The sequence below is a fragment of the Chenopodium album genome, chromosome 3 (genome assembly GCF_948465745.1).
Source record: "Chenopodium album chromosome 3, dcCheAlbu1.1, whole genome shotgun sequence".
NCBI classification, from domain to species: Eukaryota; Viridiplantae; Streptophyta; class Magnoliopsida; order Caryophyllales; family Amaranthaceae; genus Chenopodium; species Chenopodium album.
The window spans coordinates 4,042,094-4,056,251 of record NC_137836.1 but is presented as its reverse complement, the minus strand read 5'-3'; the positions used below and the strand labels follow the sequence as shown (position 1 = coordinate 4,056,251).

At 30.8% G+C, this 14,158-nt stretch overlaps 1 protein-coding gene across 1 annotated transcript; it reads right to left on the bottom strand.

Moving 5' to 3' along the window:
- Positions 1-1,444: 1,444 nt before the first annotated feature.
- LOC145623731 (B3 domain-containing protein At2g36080-like) lies at positions 1,445-7,399 on the bottom strand. Its single transcript, XM_081676592.1, has 3 exons — positions 6,509-7,399; positions 5,224-5,498; positions 1,445-2,088 (listed from the first exon to the last, which is right to left on the bottom strand). Exons 1-3 carry the CDS (start codon positions 7,275-7,277, stop codon positions 2,035-2,037), a joined length of 1,098 nt encoding a protein of 365 aa, XP_081532718.1. The 5' UTR covers positions 7,278-7,399; the 3' UTR covers positions 1,445-2,034.
- Positions 7,400-14,158: the final 6,759 nt, after the last annotated feature.

The following is a 14,158-nucleotide window of genomic DNA, read 5'->3' as shown; positions in this document are numbered from 1 at the left end:
CAAAATGGGCCCTCGTAATCACATGGCACTTTGGTTGTTGAACATTACCAACCAAGACACTAACTCAACACAGCTCAGGTTGTATGTGATTTAATGATTTTACAAGGAATTGACGTCTCTTTTTTATGACAAGATTATATATTACATGAAAATGACAATACCTATGGTTTTTCAAGTTTAACTTTGTTATTCATAGGACTTGAATGATTATCTTAAACTACTAGAACTACCATTTTTGTTATCACTACCAACTTGGTTTTTGTTTCCTCTTACTCCATTCACATCATTGCAGGTACATTTTTAGCCATCGACAAAAAGAAGGGAGGTGGAGGGTTTTGAAGGGGATACTACGTATCAATTATTAGTTGGTTCAAAACTAGTACGACATTTACGGTTTATGACACGTATATATACGTGATTGATATTTTGGGATCTCAGTAATAGCAATTGTCACCTGACACATCCAAGTAAATTATAATATACGGCAATAATTTTATTAATGGTCAAGGTTATTAATGATACAATGAATTAATTTCTTTTTTTTAATCATTGTCTATTTCAAAAATATATTGATAATCATAACTCAATACACAAGAGTTAAAAAAAAAAAAAAAAAAAAAAAAAGTCAATACACAATAATTTAGTACTTTTTGGGTGGTTAAAATGACATGCATAAGAATTGAATCAGAGTTTAAGATAAGTTTCTAAGTGATAGAATGGCTTTTAAGATAAGTTTCTAACTTTTCTTGTTTACGCAACATAACCAAATGATTGATAGGATAGAAGAACTCGCCAATTATCTGTAAAAGATAGCTTTTGGATTTAGAAGTATTTGTTTGAAAAGTACAATGCCCCACAGATTAAGAAATTGAAGTTTATAATACCATTGATCACGTTTTAGTTTTAATTTTGATAATTCAAACCATATTAAAAATTATGTAAAACATAATAATAAGATCATCAAATAGGATCAGACAACCAAACTTTAATTAAAAGGTCTAATCATGTTATTTCAAGTTTAGATATACCTCAATACATATCCCATTAAAATCCGATTCATTTAAGATAGTAACAATTTAAATAACGTAAATAATCCCGATCTGGTCAAACATTAGACAATCATCAACATAAATATATGTACACAAGTTACTTCTCCTGCAAAAACCATTGGTTTAGGATTCTTAAATCTTACAAATAACTTACAAAAAATGAATAAATCAACAAAAATTAATAAAAACATTGGTATTATAAAAACAAGAACAAAGTGAATCTACAAGATTACATCTCTTCTCAGTTCTGACTTCTCACTAACTAGATCAAGTTAGAAACTAAATAAAGGGCCTTGTAACAATTTTTTTTGGGCCTGAAATATTCTCTCCATTTTTTTTTCATCTCCTTAATAAAAAAAAATAATACAAGTAATAATAATTTGGAGAGCATAGAATATGTAAATATCTGACTTTTCTGTCATCAGCCAAATAGATTCTTTGGAAGGTATTGACCCAAAATGCCACGTGTTGGAAATGGGCAAATTGTACTTATAACAGCCCAAATACCCAAAAAACACAAAAGTAGGGCCCACATTTGGGTTGCCATACCTCTTCACCTCACCTGTGCTGTCCAGTCTATTTCTCCTCCATTCCTTTGCCTTTGGGACTCTCTTTTTCAGACTTAAATCATGAGCACTACTACCAATTGTACATCATTTTTAATTGATTTTTGGTAAAATATAAATATAATACTGTATGAGAGAATAATGCCTGAACTTATGGGATTTTCTACTCCCTCATTTAGTTTCATCATACAGTAATTAAACATGTCATCACCCTTCCTCAGTTTTGGGGTGCTTTTCAAAATCCCGGGATTAAATTTTGTTTACATCAGTGCCTTGTAAGGATCTACGACTCTCTTTACACCAAAAAAAATAAATTATCGCCCCGGATCTTTTTGGGTTTAATGTAATGTTGGTGTAGTAAGTTTGACCTCTAACAAGTTGGGGGGGGTTGGATAGAGGGCACGTCACATCTTGTGATCTTATCTTAGCCGATTATTACTCATTTGGTTGACATCTTGAGGGAAATTCATGTCCTGTTACAGCCCACATGGTGCAATTATTATTATTAGTGCCAAAAAATAGTAAAAAATAAATACATATAGCAATTAAAAAATTTCACATCATATAGTATATTAGTAGAAATTTTAATAAAGTATAAACAGGGAAAAACAGAGTGAAGCATAACATTTTGTCTATTCCAAAAGTTATGGCAAATCCAATCAAATATCATTTCAAAGTGTTAAAATATATACCCCCACTTGTATGCATGTATGAATATTCACCACTCCTAATTTTCAACTCTATATATATTTAAACAAGTCATGCATGTGCCAAACAATTCTCATAGGTCCACAAAGAAATTATAGGTATCTCATCTTGGTGCAATTCGAAATTTCAACTATCATTTAGGTAGTCCATTTCAAAATATTAGGCCACTTTCTATTAATAAGCCGAATGGCCTGAGTCGATATTATGATCATATCATTTCGTTAGACAAGACTAGTACACCGGAGTACGATGAAGTTAAACCTTCAAAACTAAGATCCGTGGAGTACTATAGTCGGAAAAGGACTAGGTTTTATCATGACAAACAACATGGTTTTCACAAAGGTTATCAAAGTTTCGAAGTTAAAGTAAGAAATTTTATTTGGCAAAGGAGTGGAAAATTCAAAGAATAAGCTAGAGAGAAAGATGTTGGGGCAATTTGGTGTTATATTAAGGTGTTAAAGTGACGTATCAACGAAAACAATCCCATAGATAATTACAGATGAGGTATGGAACATGTATAACCTACACAAATGTAGTTAGTGGACCACCTGGGACCAAGATGCTATACACACAAAAGTTGAAAACAATAATAATGATAATAATTTTAAATACTTCCTCCGTTTCTTAATATACGCAACAAGTTGACTTTTAATGAGCGTATTAAAAAAGTCAACTTGTTACATATAAAGTCAACTTGTTGCGTGTATTAAGAAACGGAGGCAGTATTATACAAATAGGACGTCAAATTAAATGAAATAATATTATCATTAATTGTGTAATAAACCAACCCCACTACATAAACTAGGGGCCATCTATGTATATGGTTCGTGGTCCATGGCTAAGCTGTACAAAAGAGGCACATGATTATGTAACCCCGCCATTGGTACGCGTGAATTTATAATGTCAACATTATCGCACCTCCCATTTTACTTGGAATTTCACATGCTTACAAAACTAATCCCCCTCACCTCCCTTACAACAAAACAAATGTTTTTAATTTGTTTTGTTTTCCCTCTATCAAGGGAAATTTGGCCCATCATCTATAACTACTAACAACTTGGATGCAAGAAAATAAAATATCACCTGAGATGTCATGCGAATGCAACCCTACAAGAATCCTATACAATTCATGGTTACATGTCTTTTTACTGCGTCTCGTTAATCTCTCAAAATTCTAATCGTGTTCTAATGTCATGAAGTATGAGTACTTGGCGAGGGTCAAGGTCAGAGAAAGATGAGAAGTTTATTATTAGATCCCTCTTTAAATACTACTCTAATGTTTACAAGGATAAAGATTGAGCGTTCAATTCACACTGATTGCCCTAAAAATCTTAAAAGGATCCCGAAAGATCCAACCCACCTCTTAACGGAATAATAGTACACTCTTAGATACCCAACAAAAAAAATAAAAGAGGGTAGGAAAATGCAAAAAAAAAAGCCAAGAAATGGAAAACATTAATTTCCTATCCCAAAAACACACTACACTCACTCCCATCCAATCTTAATCCTGTAATCTGAGGATGGACCCTGTAAAATGAGAGGCAAAGCCCCACAACCCTGACCATTCCCCCATCTCACCCATTGAAAATGACACCCCTCGATTCTTCCTTAATGTAGGAAACTCATACACGGCAGATATAATTGACACTTTCAAGTCCAACCAATGACTCACTATATACCCCCTTTCATACAAAAAACAAAATGTAAAATTAAACTCCATTTACTCCTTTGGTCCATCCCACACAAATCTCCTTATTCCGGCAAAAAAATACATAAAAAGTTGATATTTTAAAAACTTACATTCAATACTCAATACTATTCGTGTCAATAGAAGTAATCCGGTCAAAATAAACACACAGATTATACGAAAATTCAATAATACGAAATTTTCTTAAGGAACAGAAGGAGTATTTAATTTCGAGCGTGTATAGTAATAGTAAGATTAGTACTAGTAGTTGTATTCAAAGTTGAAAACCCTTGAAAACATTTGTGGCAAAATTCTCCTCGTTCAACGTGATAGCTCACCGTCCTTGACCCCTCCTTCCTTTCCCTTTTTCTTTTCCTACCTCTAATTTTATTCTATTTATATTTATTTTCTCTTTATCTCTCTAGAAAATACATATATTTGGTCCGCAAAGCAAGACAATGACAAATCCTCGTGCTAATCATACTAGTCCTAATCTTCAATCACGTATTCACGTTCTACCTTTGTTATTTGCAAAAATCTTTGCATGTAAGTCCATCCTTTTCAATTTGGGACCCTTTAAACTCACACTGCTATACTATTCTTCTACTCTAATCAATTAGTATCTTAACCATTTGTTTAATCAAATCATAACCACCTCGATAATTATTAATTAAATCTCCTTAATTTTCCGTTAACACGAGGATACGTACAAACACCCTTGCCCGCCCAGCATGTGGGATTAGATTTGGCTACGTACGTATACCTAACAACTCATGATTAAATAACTAGTAAGAGTAGTAATTTTCTTTTTCTTATTATCTGTCGACTTAAATTATGAGAATATTGTATTGACACGGAATATTTATTTCTGAGTCCAGAAAGGATATATTATTAAAACTATACTTGTCTAGAGTCTGAACAGTGATTGTATATTATTTAATGATTTCGCGATATTCAAGAGATTACGTAGACAGGTGCAGAGATAATGAAGACAGCAATACAACATTAGTCTACGAATAAAGTCAATAAATACATCCCCTAATGCACAGTATTAGTATTAGCAGTATTAGATTCTACATTATAGTAATACCATCTGGATTTTGTCTCATTAGTGGAAGCAAATAAATAGGGATTTGGGTGGGAAGATTCCAGGTTAATCAACATTATTTAAAATGACAGATTAATTAATTAATTAAATTAGAAAGCAACGTACCATGTGAGAAGGGTAATGTTGATTAGGTTGATAACCCATGTAGTCAAAGTAATTGTAGGTTGTAGGGCCCGTCGCCCCATAACCTGAACCGAAACCGGAACCTGGGTGAAGTTGAGCTTGACCTTGGCTAGATAAAGATGAGCCATCAGAAGTTTGAGGCTCTTCATCTTCTTCTAAATCATCATCAATTTGGCATTCCAAATTAACTCCAAATAATCTCACCCTTTTTGAATTACCACCGCCTGATTTTCTTCCCTTTTGCCTAACTTCTGTCCCTACAAAATCATCATCATTATTTATACTATAATTATATTTAATTAATGGCTTTAACTAACTTTTTGAAACTTAGACAAAATCATATTATTATTATTATTATTATTATTATTATTATAATCGTGTAACTGAATTTAATTCATTAATTAATGTTATCCCACGTGCCTGATTAATTAGTCCTTTTTTTCCCTGATATAATTATGTAGGTGCGTAGTACTTTAATAATTATACGTCACCATCTAACTATAAAAGTCTCATAGTATCATATAATTATGATTAAGATTAAGAGTATTATTAGAGTGATTATTATCTAGATTATTATACTTGTCAAACGAATTAGTTAGGCTGATTTCAGTGATTGAGTTTAGTCAAAAACAACTTTTCAGATATTTTTAACAAATAAAAATACATATAACTAATTTATCAGATCAGATTATTTTTGCCTGACTTTCAACATAACAAGTCAGAAAAATGTCAAGAATTTGTACTCTTTGACAGTACAACAACAGCAAAGTGGTTTACTCTTTCTCATTTACTCACTATCAATTTTTCCACATAATCTCTAATGAACAAATAGTTTAAACAAAACTCCGGAATAAATCGTTTAAAAGACGTGGAATGAACCACATTCCTCCTAAGTAATTGGATGGTGTCAGTCACGCACTCCAATGAGCGTAACCGTACATCTTCTTCTCATTTACTTCATAGTATTATTTTATTTAATTCAGAAAATATTTGGATATAAACGGATTTTTCGGGAAATAAACATAAAAGGGAAGAAATCATGATTTTATTTTATTTTTAAATAAAAATAAAAGGAAACACATGAAACAAAAATAAGGGAACAAAGAAACAAAAGAAGTCGAAACATCAACTTGATGATGAGTTTACGATTACGAGACGATATTTTTCTTTTTCAATTTTATTTTCATTTAAAATTGAGATTTTTTTATTTTTTATTTGGGGTGTTTATTTTGTTAATAACGAAAAAGTAAAGGAATAGTTTGTTTACCTGCATGAAGAGAGTCAGGACGGTAAGACGGAAATGAAGCAATTTGGTGTTGATGAGTCGCACCATTATTATAACCGTGCGACGGCGCAACGCTATAATTACTCTGATGATTGTTGTAACGAATTGGATTATTAGTTTGGGCCGGATGATGGTGATGAGGCGACGGGGCGGAACCGCGCCGTCGCCAACCGATAAAAAAGCGGTCGGATTCAAAGCGATGACGCTGAAACAAAACGACGTCGCCGGCGTCAAGTTTCTTCTCTTTAACGTAACGACTCCAACCTTTAGTCAACACATAGCTTTGACTACTATTCCAGTAAGAGTACCGAAACTTCCAGCACTTTCCAGACTCATCTTCGAACCCTAGTAGGACACCGCCGCCGCCTGCGACGGCGCCGGTGGTTTTATCTCCGGAAGAATCTGCGACGGCGGTGGCGGTGGCGTTGGCGAGGGGGAAGTATTTTTCAGCGTGCTGTTTCGGGATGACGAGACGGTTTAATTTACCGACGTCGGAAGGGGTTAAGGGTTTTTCGAACATGTATTCTTGGTCGGCGGAGGATGGGGAGGAGGAAGTTGTTTCGGATCGATCAATGGCGGCGGTGGCGGTGGAGGTGCTGTTGTTATCGGAATCGACATCGTCGAGTTTTGATGAGAGTGAAAGGGAGGAATGGTAGAAGAAGGGGAGGGGTTTTTGGTGGTGGTGGTCCATTGTAGTTGGGGTGTACCAGAGTGTATCGGATGAAGGGAGGTTTAAGGAGAAATGGCTCATTTGGGATTTGGGATTTGAGAGAGAGAGAGAGAGTGAAAATGAATGTGTTTAGGAGTTGAAAATGAATGAGTGTTTTTTGTGGGATGAGAAGGGGAGAATATATCTAAGGGGTGAGGAGAGAGAAAGTGAGAGAGATCAAATGGTGATTTTGTGTTTGATTTTGATTTTGAAAGGAAATGGGTGAAAATAAAGAACGATTTCTCATAATATTGTTGAAATAAAAATCAATTCCCATAATACATTGATTTAAAAATAAATTCCCTACATAGTGTCCATGTAGGATCGTTTTTTTTTTGCTTTTGGTTCAACTTAAAACCACTAATGGTAATAGCGGTTTTAAAAAAGAGACCGCCTCTAACAATAACAGGTCTCTTTGCGTCCTTGGTTAATTCACAAGGCATAGTCTACAGGAAAATTATTTCAAAGAGACCGCCTTTCAAAACGACAGGTCTCTTTGTGTCCTTGTTAATTCTTAACCCACAACAAGAAAAGAGAGCGCTGACAATTACACTTATAACTTCAAAGAGACCGCCTTTCAATAAAAACAGGTCTCTTTGACTTTATTTTACAAAAATTGCAAAACCGCTAATACCGTTAGCGGTTTTAAGTTGAACCGAAAACCAATCCTACGTGGACACTACTTTGGAAATTTGTTTTTAAAACGAAGCATAATGGGAATTAATTTCTATTTTAACAATATTAAGGGAAATCGTTCGAAAATAAATGTTAATTCAAGAGAGAGAGAATGAGTAAGAAAGAGAAACAATTTAAGGTTTTGGTGTAATCATCTCAAGTATCCTCCCTTTCCTTTTTTTTTTTTTTATAAAGTGTTTTATTGGGACTTTTTACGCTATTTATTTAACCAACGTTTGTAAATTATACACTTATGAATACATGTGGAAATTATTTCAATGAAATAGATTATTAATATTCCATTGTTATACTCTATATTATTTTTAGTAGTTAAACGTATTATTGGCCAAGGTTTCTGCATCTGCGCGTGTCTAAACTCTAATAAAAACACTTAAAAAAAGCGGAGGGGTTAATTTTTTTATTAAGAAGAATTGGCCTGATCTGACTAATTTTTATTTACTCACTAGCATTAGGTTTTTTTTGTTTGTTTTTTTTTTTTTTACGTTTTTTGTTTTTTTTTTAACGTTTTTTGTTTTTTTTTTTAAAAAAATTTGGTGATGTTATAGGATCTTTAGTAGGGTTGCGAAGAAGGTTGGAGTGATCTAAAATGAAGAAGTTGGTTAGAGTCAGATCTGTACAGATAAGAGTTATAACATAAGATATGATTAATTTGTTATATAAACATGCAATCGGATGAGATGATTTGCGATTTGTGGAGAATCCTTGGTGATACAAAATATTACTCTGATATGTTACATAATTTTAAATGTATCATTTTAGATCAGATTATATATTATAAATAAATAGGAGATTCGAGGTTTTTGAATAATCATCTCAAATCTTCCTTTTCTTTATGTATTTATCTTTAATTATGATTGTGTGGATAACTTATGTAAATATGTAATGATAAAGTTAGACAGTTGAGCTTGGTACCCTAACTAACAATGTAGATTGTATGAGTTTGATTGACAGTAGTTCGTGTCGACATATGAACATCATTACTAATGCGGAACAATATCAAATTTACTAATATACAATCATAATTTAAATTAATAATTTATGAAAGATAATAATTTTAATTGTATAAATTCGATGAAAATTACATAATTATGTTTTAATTGATCGATTTCATAGACAAAATAAATAATGTACTACTTATTTATTTCGGACTTAATTCAATTAATTGATATTTAATTTATGTAATTCTTTGCTGATTGATTAATTTTTTATTTTTCTTAGTTGATTGATTGATTTTTTTTTTATTATTTTTTATTTTTTACAAAAATTATCTTTATTTCAATTTCAAATGAAGAGGGGTGTTGTAATCTTTTATAGTGGACATTACAATCTCTCCCCTTTACTTATATAATAGAGATATGTATTACACATAGTCATGTTGAATAATTATTTTTATTAATAATAAGATGTTATATTATTTTTTAAATTAATATAGAGCTAAAGATAATTATGGTCAAAATTATGCATTTTTGACAAATTTGCACAGCCAAAATTGGAAGAACAAATAGGATCGAGTGGGGAAGTATTAATGAAAAATGGTTCAGCCTTAGTCTGTATTTAGTTCACCTTATTTTTCCTTTTATTTTTCTGACCCGAGATTTTATTTTTTAAAAAAATTTGATTTAATCTAAAATTTTTTGGATCTAATCTGATGGATTTGACTAAACTTTAATCTTATATCCACGCTAATCCATAACAAAATTAAAACATATACCACACAAAGTCTTATTAGATTTATATGAATGTGTATTTTCAAATTTATCATTTTTTCATTACGAAATTAAAGATATTAAATGATAAAAAAATTGCACATATACAATAAAGAATAATATGATTTTTTTTTTTTTCTGATATGATCTGAAATAAAAGTTTTAAGATGTTTAGATAATAAGATGAAGTAAACATATATGCCCTAAGTAAGAAGTTCGAGAGTCGATATAATTAACAGTATACTACCTCCGTTTTTTTTTTTAAAAAAAATTTATCATGCTTGTCAACGCACAATTTTAACGATTAATATCTCTTTTTGACATTGTAAAATTATAAAAAGTGGATATTAATAAAATATACATTTAGACAGTTCAAACACGATCTCACTTGACTATGTTTCGCTGTAGCTATAAATCACAAAAGCTAGTCAAAGTATAGTTTGTGAATAGTGTAAAAGTCAAATGGTGTCAACTAAAAAAAACGGAGGAATGATTCATTTTGAATTTTATTCATGTGTTAGGAGTAAACATTCAAATCTTGATTTAAATTTAAGAGGTTATCATGATTATTGATTGATTACTTAGATTAGGAGCTACACCCTCTGTCCTTAATTTTATGCCCCATTTGAGTATTTGACTTTTCACCGTCTATAAGATGGACGGAGAAAGTAGTTATCTAAGGAGTCAAAACCCTAATCAAATCACCAGTAGCGAGTGTTTGATTGGTTTTCTATCGAGGCATATTCATCATATATACTATGTGAGTAACCTTTGATATTACTTTCTCAGTTTTAGAGCTTCAAATCTTAAATTTTGATCGAGCTACAACTAAGGGCCTGTTCTGATCATTGACTGAACTCAGCTGAACTGAACTGAACTGAACTGAATTGAGCTGAACTAAACTGAACTGAACTGAAATGAATATTTTATAAGAGAAGGAAATTAAGAGTTGAACTGAATTGAACTGAACTGAGCTGAACTGAACTAAACTGAATTTCAACATAAGAGAACATGCCTTAATTTATCATGGACTCATGGTGAGACTCATGCTCATGTTATTTCCATTTTTTGTCTTCTCTCGTTTATGCTACGTTATCTTTCGAACATAATAGCCACAAAATTTAATCAATTAATTAAAAAAGTGAGAATGGCATTGCATTATCTTAAACAACTTATAAAATGGATTTTTCAAGATCAAGTGCACATTCCCCATAATAACATGAATATCAACTAGTTAGGTTGATTTAAAACGTAAATGCACATCAAAGCAATTAAATGGTTGCTATAAACGGCTAAACATGTATGCTCCTCTAGTATATATCATATTAAAAGAAATTAAAAAGATTGTTCATGAAATTTAAAGGGGTTAAAATTTGCTTTATCCTATCTAGGAAGCAACCCATGTTACTTCAAAAAGATCCTCACCTTCTTAAGCTAAGCTAAGGTCATTATTTTTAAGATCATTATTTATGTGATTGGTATTGTATTATATCAATGTATCTTGTCCATTCGTTTCGCATTGTTACATTAATTAATATTTTAACTTGATGTCATCCAACCGTTTGATATTTCCATGTAGTTAGATAAACCTATTATTAAATCCTAAAAGTTTTTTTTTTCTTTTCATTTATTTATTTTTTTAAGGAAAATGTTATACATAGTTTTAGGGCTACATATAAACATTATAAAGACTCTTGAAAATTGTTAAAATTTAGAAAATCATTACAAAAACACACTAATTACACTGATCTATGCGTGTTTTGTCATGAATTTCTAATTTTATACAATTTTCAAGACTGTTTTTTTTTTTTTTTTTTTAATGCTAATAGCCTTTTTTGGAAAATATAAGTATATAACTCATGTTGCATGTAATAATTAAGGTGAAGGAGAATTCACACATGACAAAAATAATTGCATTTTGTTTGCTCAACATTATTTGATTATTCTTGTGATATTTCAGGTTAGTTTTCCCTAATAGAAATTTCCTACCAAAAAATGAGCTAAATTAAGATAAAGGGACAATTTCATTATTCCATAATACATGCAAAATAAGCAAAATTGTAGAGAATTCATTACATTCATAATCCAAATGGTAGGTAGTAATTAATGTGATGATATTCTGTATATGTTTCTATATGTAGGTTCCATGTGAACTTGTTTATATCAGTATATGACATTGTAATTATATGTGGATTAGACCACTAAATTTGTCATATGTAAGTTCTTTTAATCAAACCCTATCTATTTTTTTACATTTGAGTCATATTTAAGTGTAATTAGGAAAAAAAAAAATTGCAACTTTCTCGTCAATATTGGACTTATTTGGTCAACATGAGGTCAAATGACCACTTCAGGAAACAATTATTACCATGGCTCTTTCATGCTCAATATAGTTATTTTCATTCCCTACCTATATAAGCAATATTCAAATTTATGAAATTTGCAACTAATAATGAGCCAAGAGCTTAAGAACTTCAATTGCTTTGTTACAATGTTTGAGTAATTGCAACTCTTTAATCAGTAAGATACGAAAGAGGGGGGTCCCCCACCCTATCACAGGAATGGAAGAGATCGATGGGGATCGAACCCCAACCATTTCGGAAGATATGGAGGAATTAACCATCTCTCCATAACCTTGCGAGGAAATTTATAAACAATCAAACCTATTTATCTTTACCTATAATAAAAGGTTTTCAATTTAATTAACTTTTATTCCAAAAAGTTATAATAAAAATAAACTCAATAATTCTATGTAAATCGCAAATGCATGCAATAGTCTAGTAAACCAGTATAACTAAGTTTCAATTAGAAAAAATAAATTTGAATTTGAATTTGAAAAATATTTGTAAATGTTATTTATTTCAGTTCAACAAAAGTCTATCAGATGTAAAGGACATGACCTACCGTAATCACTTAGCTTTAAAAAAATTTAATAAATTTAGCATATGCACAATATCATTATTCAAATTACTATTTACTTGTTCCTAGGATATTATAATTGACATGAAAATGTACTATCAATAAGCATATAATTTCTTTCATATTGAAATTTGAAGAAAGGTGGGATCACAATAATTATTGGTAGAAACTTAACTTAAAGGTCTACCAAAATATATTAGAAAATAGAATTAATTTCTCATAGCTAAGAGGTAGTAGCATTATTGTTGTTTGTCCATTTGTAGATGAAAAATGAATTAAACAAAATGGGTAGTATTGAATTATAATTTAATTTTTATCCCACACGTTATGGAATCACTCCCACCTCTTTCCCCCTTTCCCATAAGCAAATGTAATATAGAGAAAGAGATGAGATAAGATTTGTCCAATTGAGGGCTTTTTTTTTGGGGGGTCCAAACTTCAATCTGTCGTGTTTGAATTTCATCCCTATAAATAAATAAAACTATATACTTGTATTATAATTTATACTTCATATAATTATATATATATATATATATATATATATATATATATATATATATATATATATATATATATATATATATATATATATATATATATATATATATTTTCCAATTTGTTGGCCCTTTTTTAATCACTTGGAAGTCTTATCCCCTGCCTCATCTGGGTTATTTATGTCTCAAGGGCATATTCTTTTTATAAATGTAACTTAGAAATAAAATTGAATAAAAAATTCTAGATATTTTTACTATTTTATTACATAATGTATTTTTTTATGAGTATGATATGATCATGTTGTTTGCTATGAAGTTTGAATTGGGGACAAAAGCCCACCTCAAATTTTTTATTTTTTAATTATATATTATTTTTTTTCTTTTATCCAGGTAGATTCAGATACCCTTTTTTCCATGCAAAAAGGTGGACTAGTAATATTTATCTAAATAAATATCAGGTTGATAAAAAAAATGAAGAATAACATGCAAGTAGTATATATAATTGTAGGTTGTTCAATGTTGGATGCTTAATGTCATAACTCAAATAAGCTAAGGCACAAATGTACGGAAGAGTATTTGATTATGTCATCTATTTTAGTATCCTTCTAGATAGATCCTCCATTTGCACTAGTTTCTATGATAACTTTCTATAGATTATGTAAATTAAATGAGTTAAATATCTTGTTAGTTGAGTTGATCATTGATGGATTATGACAACAACGGTCTTATTAATTTGAACCTCAAACCACATCTACAAGCACATAATAAAATCATATCTAAATATGAAATACATGTTTTCAGTCTTTAAATTTAGTTTTATTTTCACATAGAATACAATTTAGTTACTTTGTTGTTTTAAAGAGACCTTTACACTAACTTTATTGTTCAATAAGCACATAGTGTAATTTTGGAGATTTGTAAAGCCGCCCTAGCCCTATAATCTCACATTGGTGCCTCAAATATGTTTGATTATGGTAAAATAAAGAATCTAATTATCAATTATCACAATTTGAGTTTAATGATTTGCGACTTCATGAGGCCATTATTATTCCGGCCTCTTGTAACAACTTGGTACATCATATCACATTGCATAGATTCAAAGCTCACT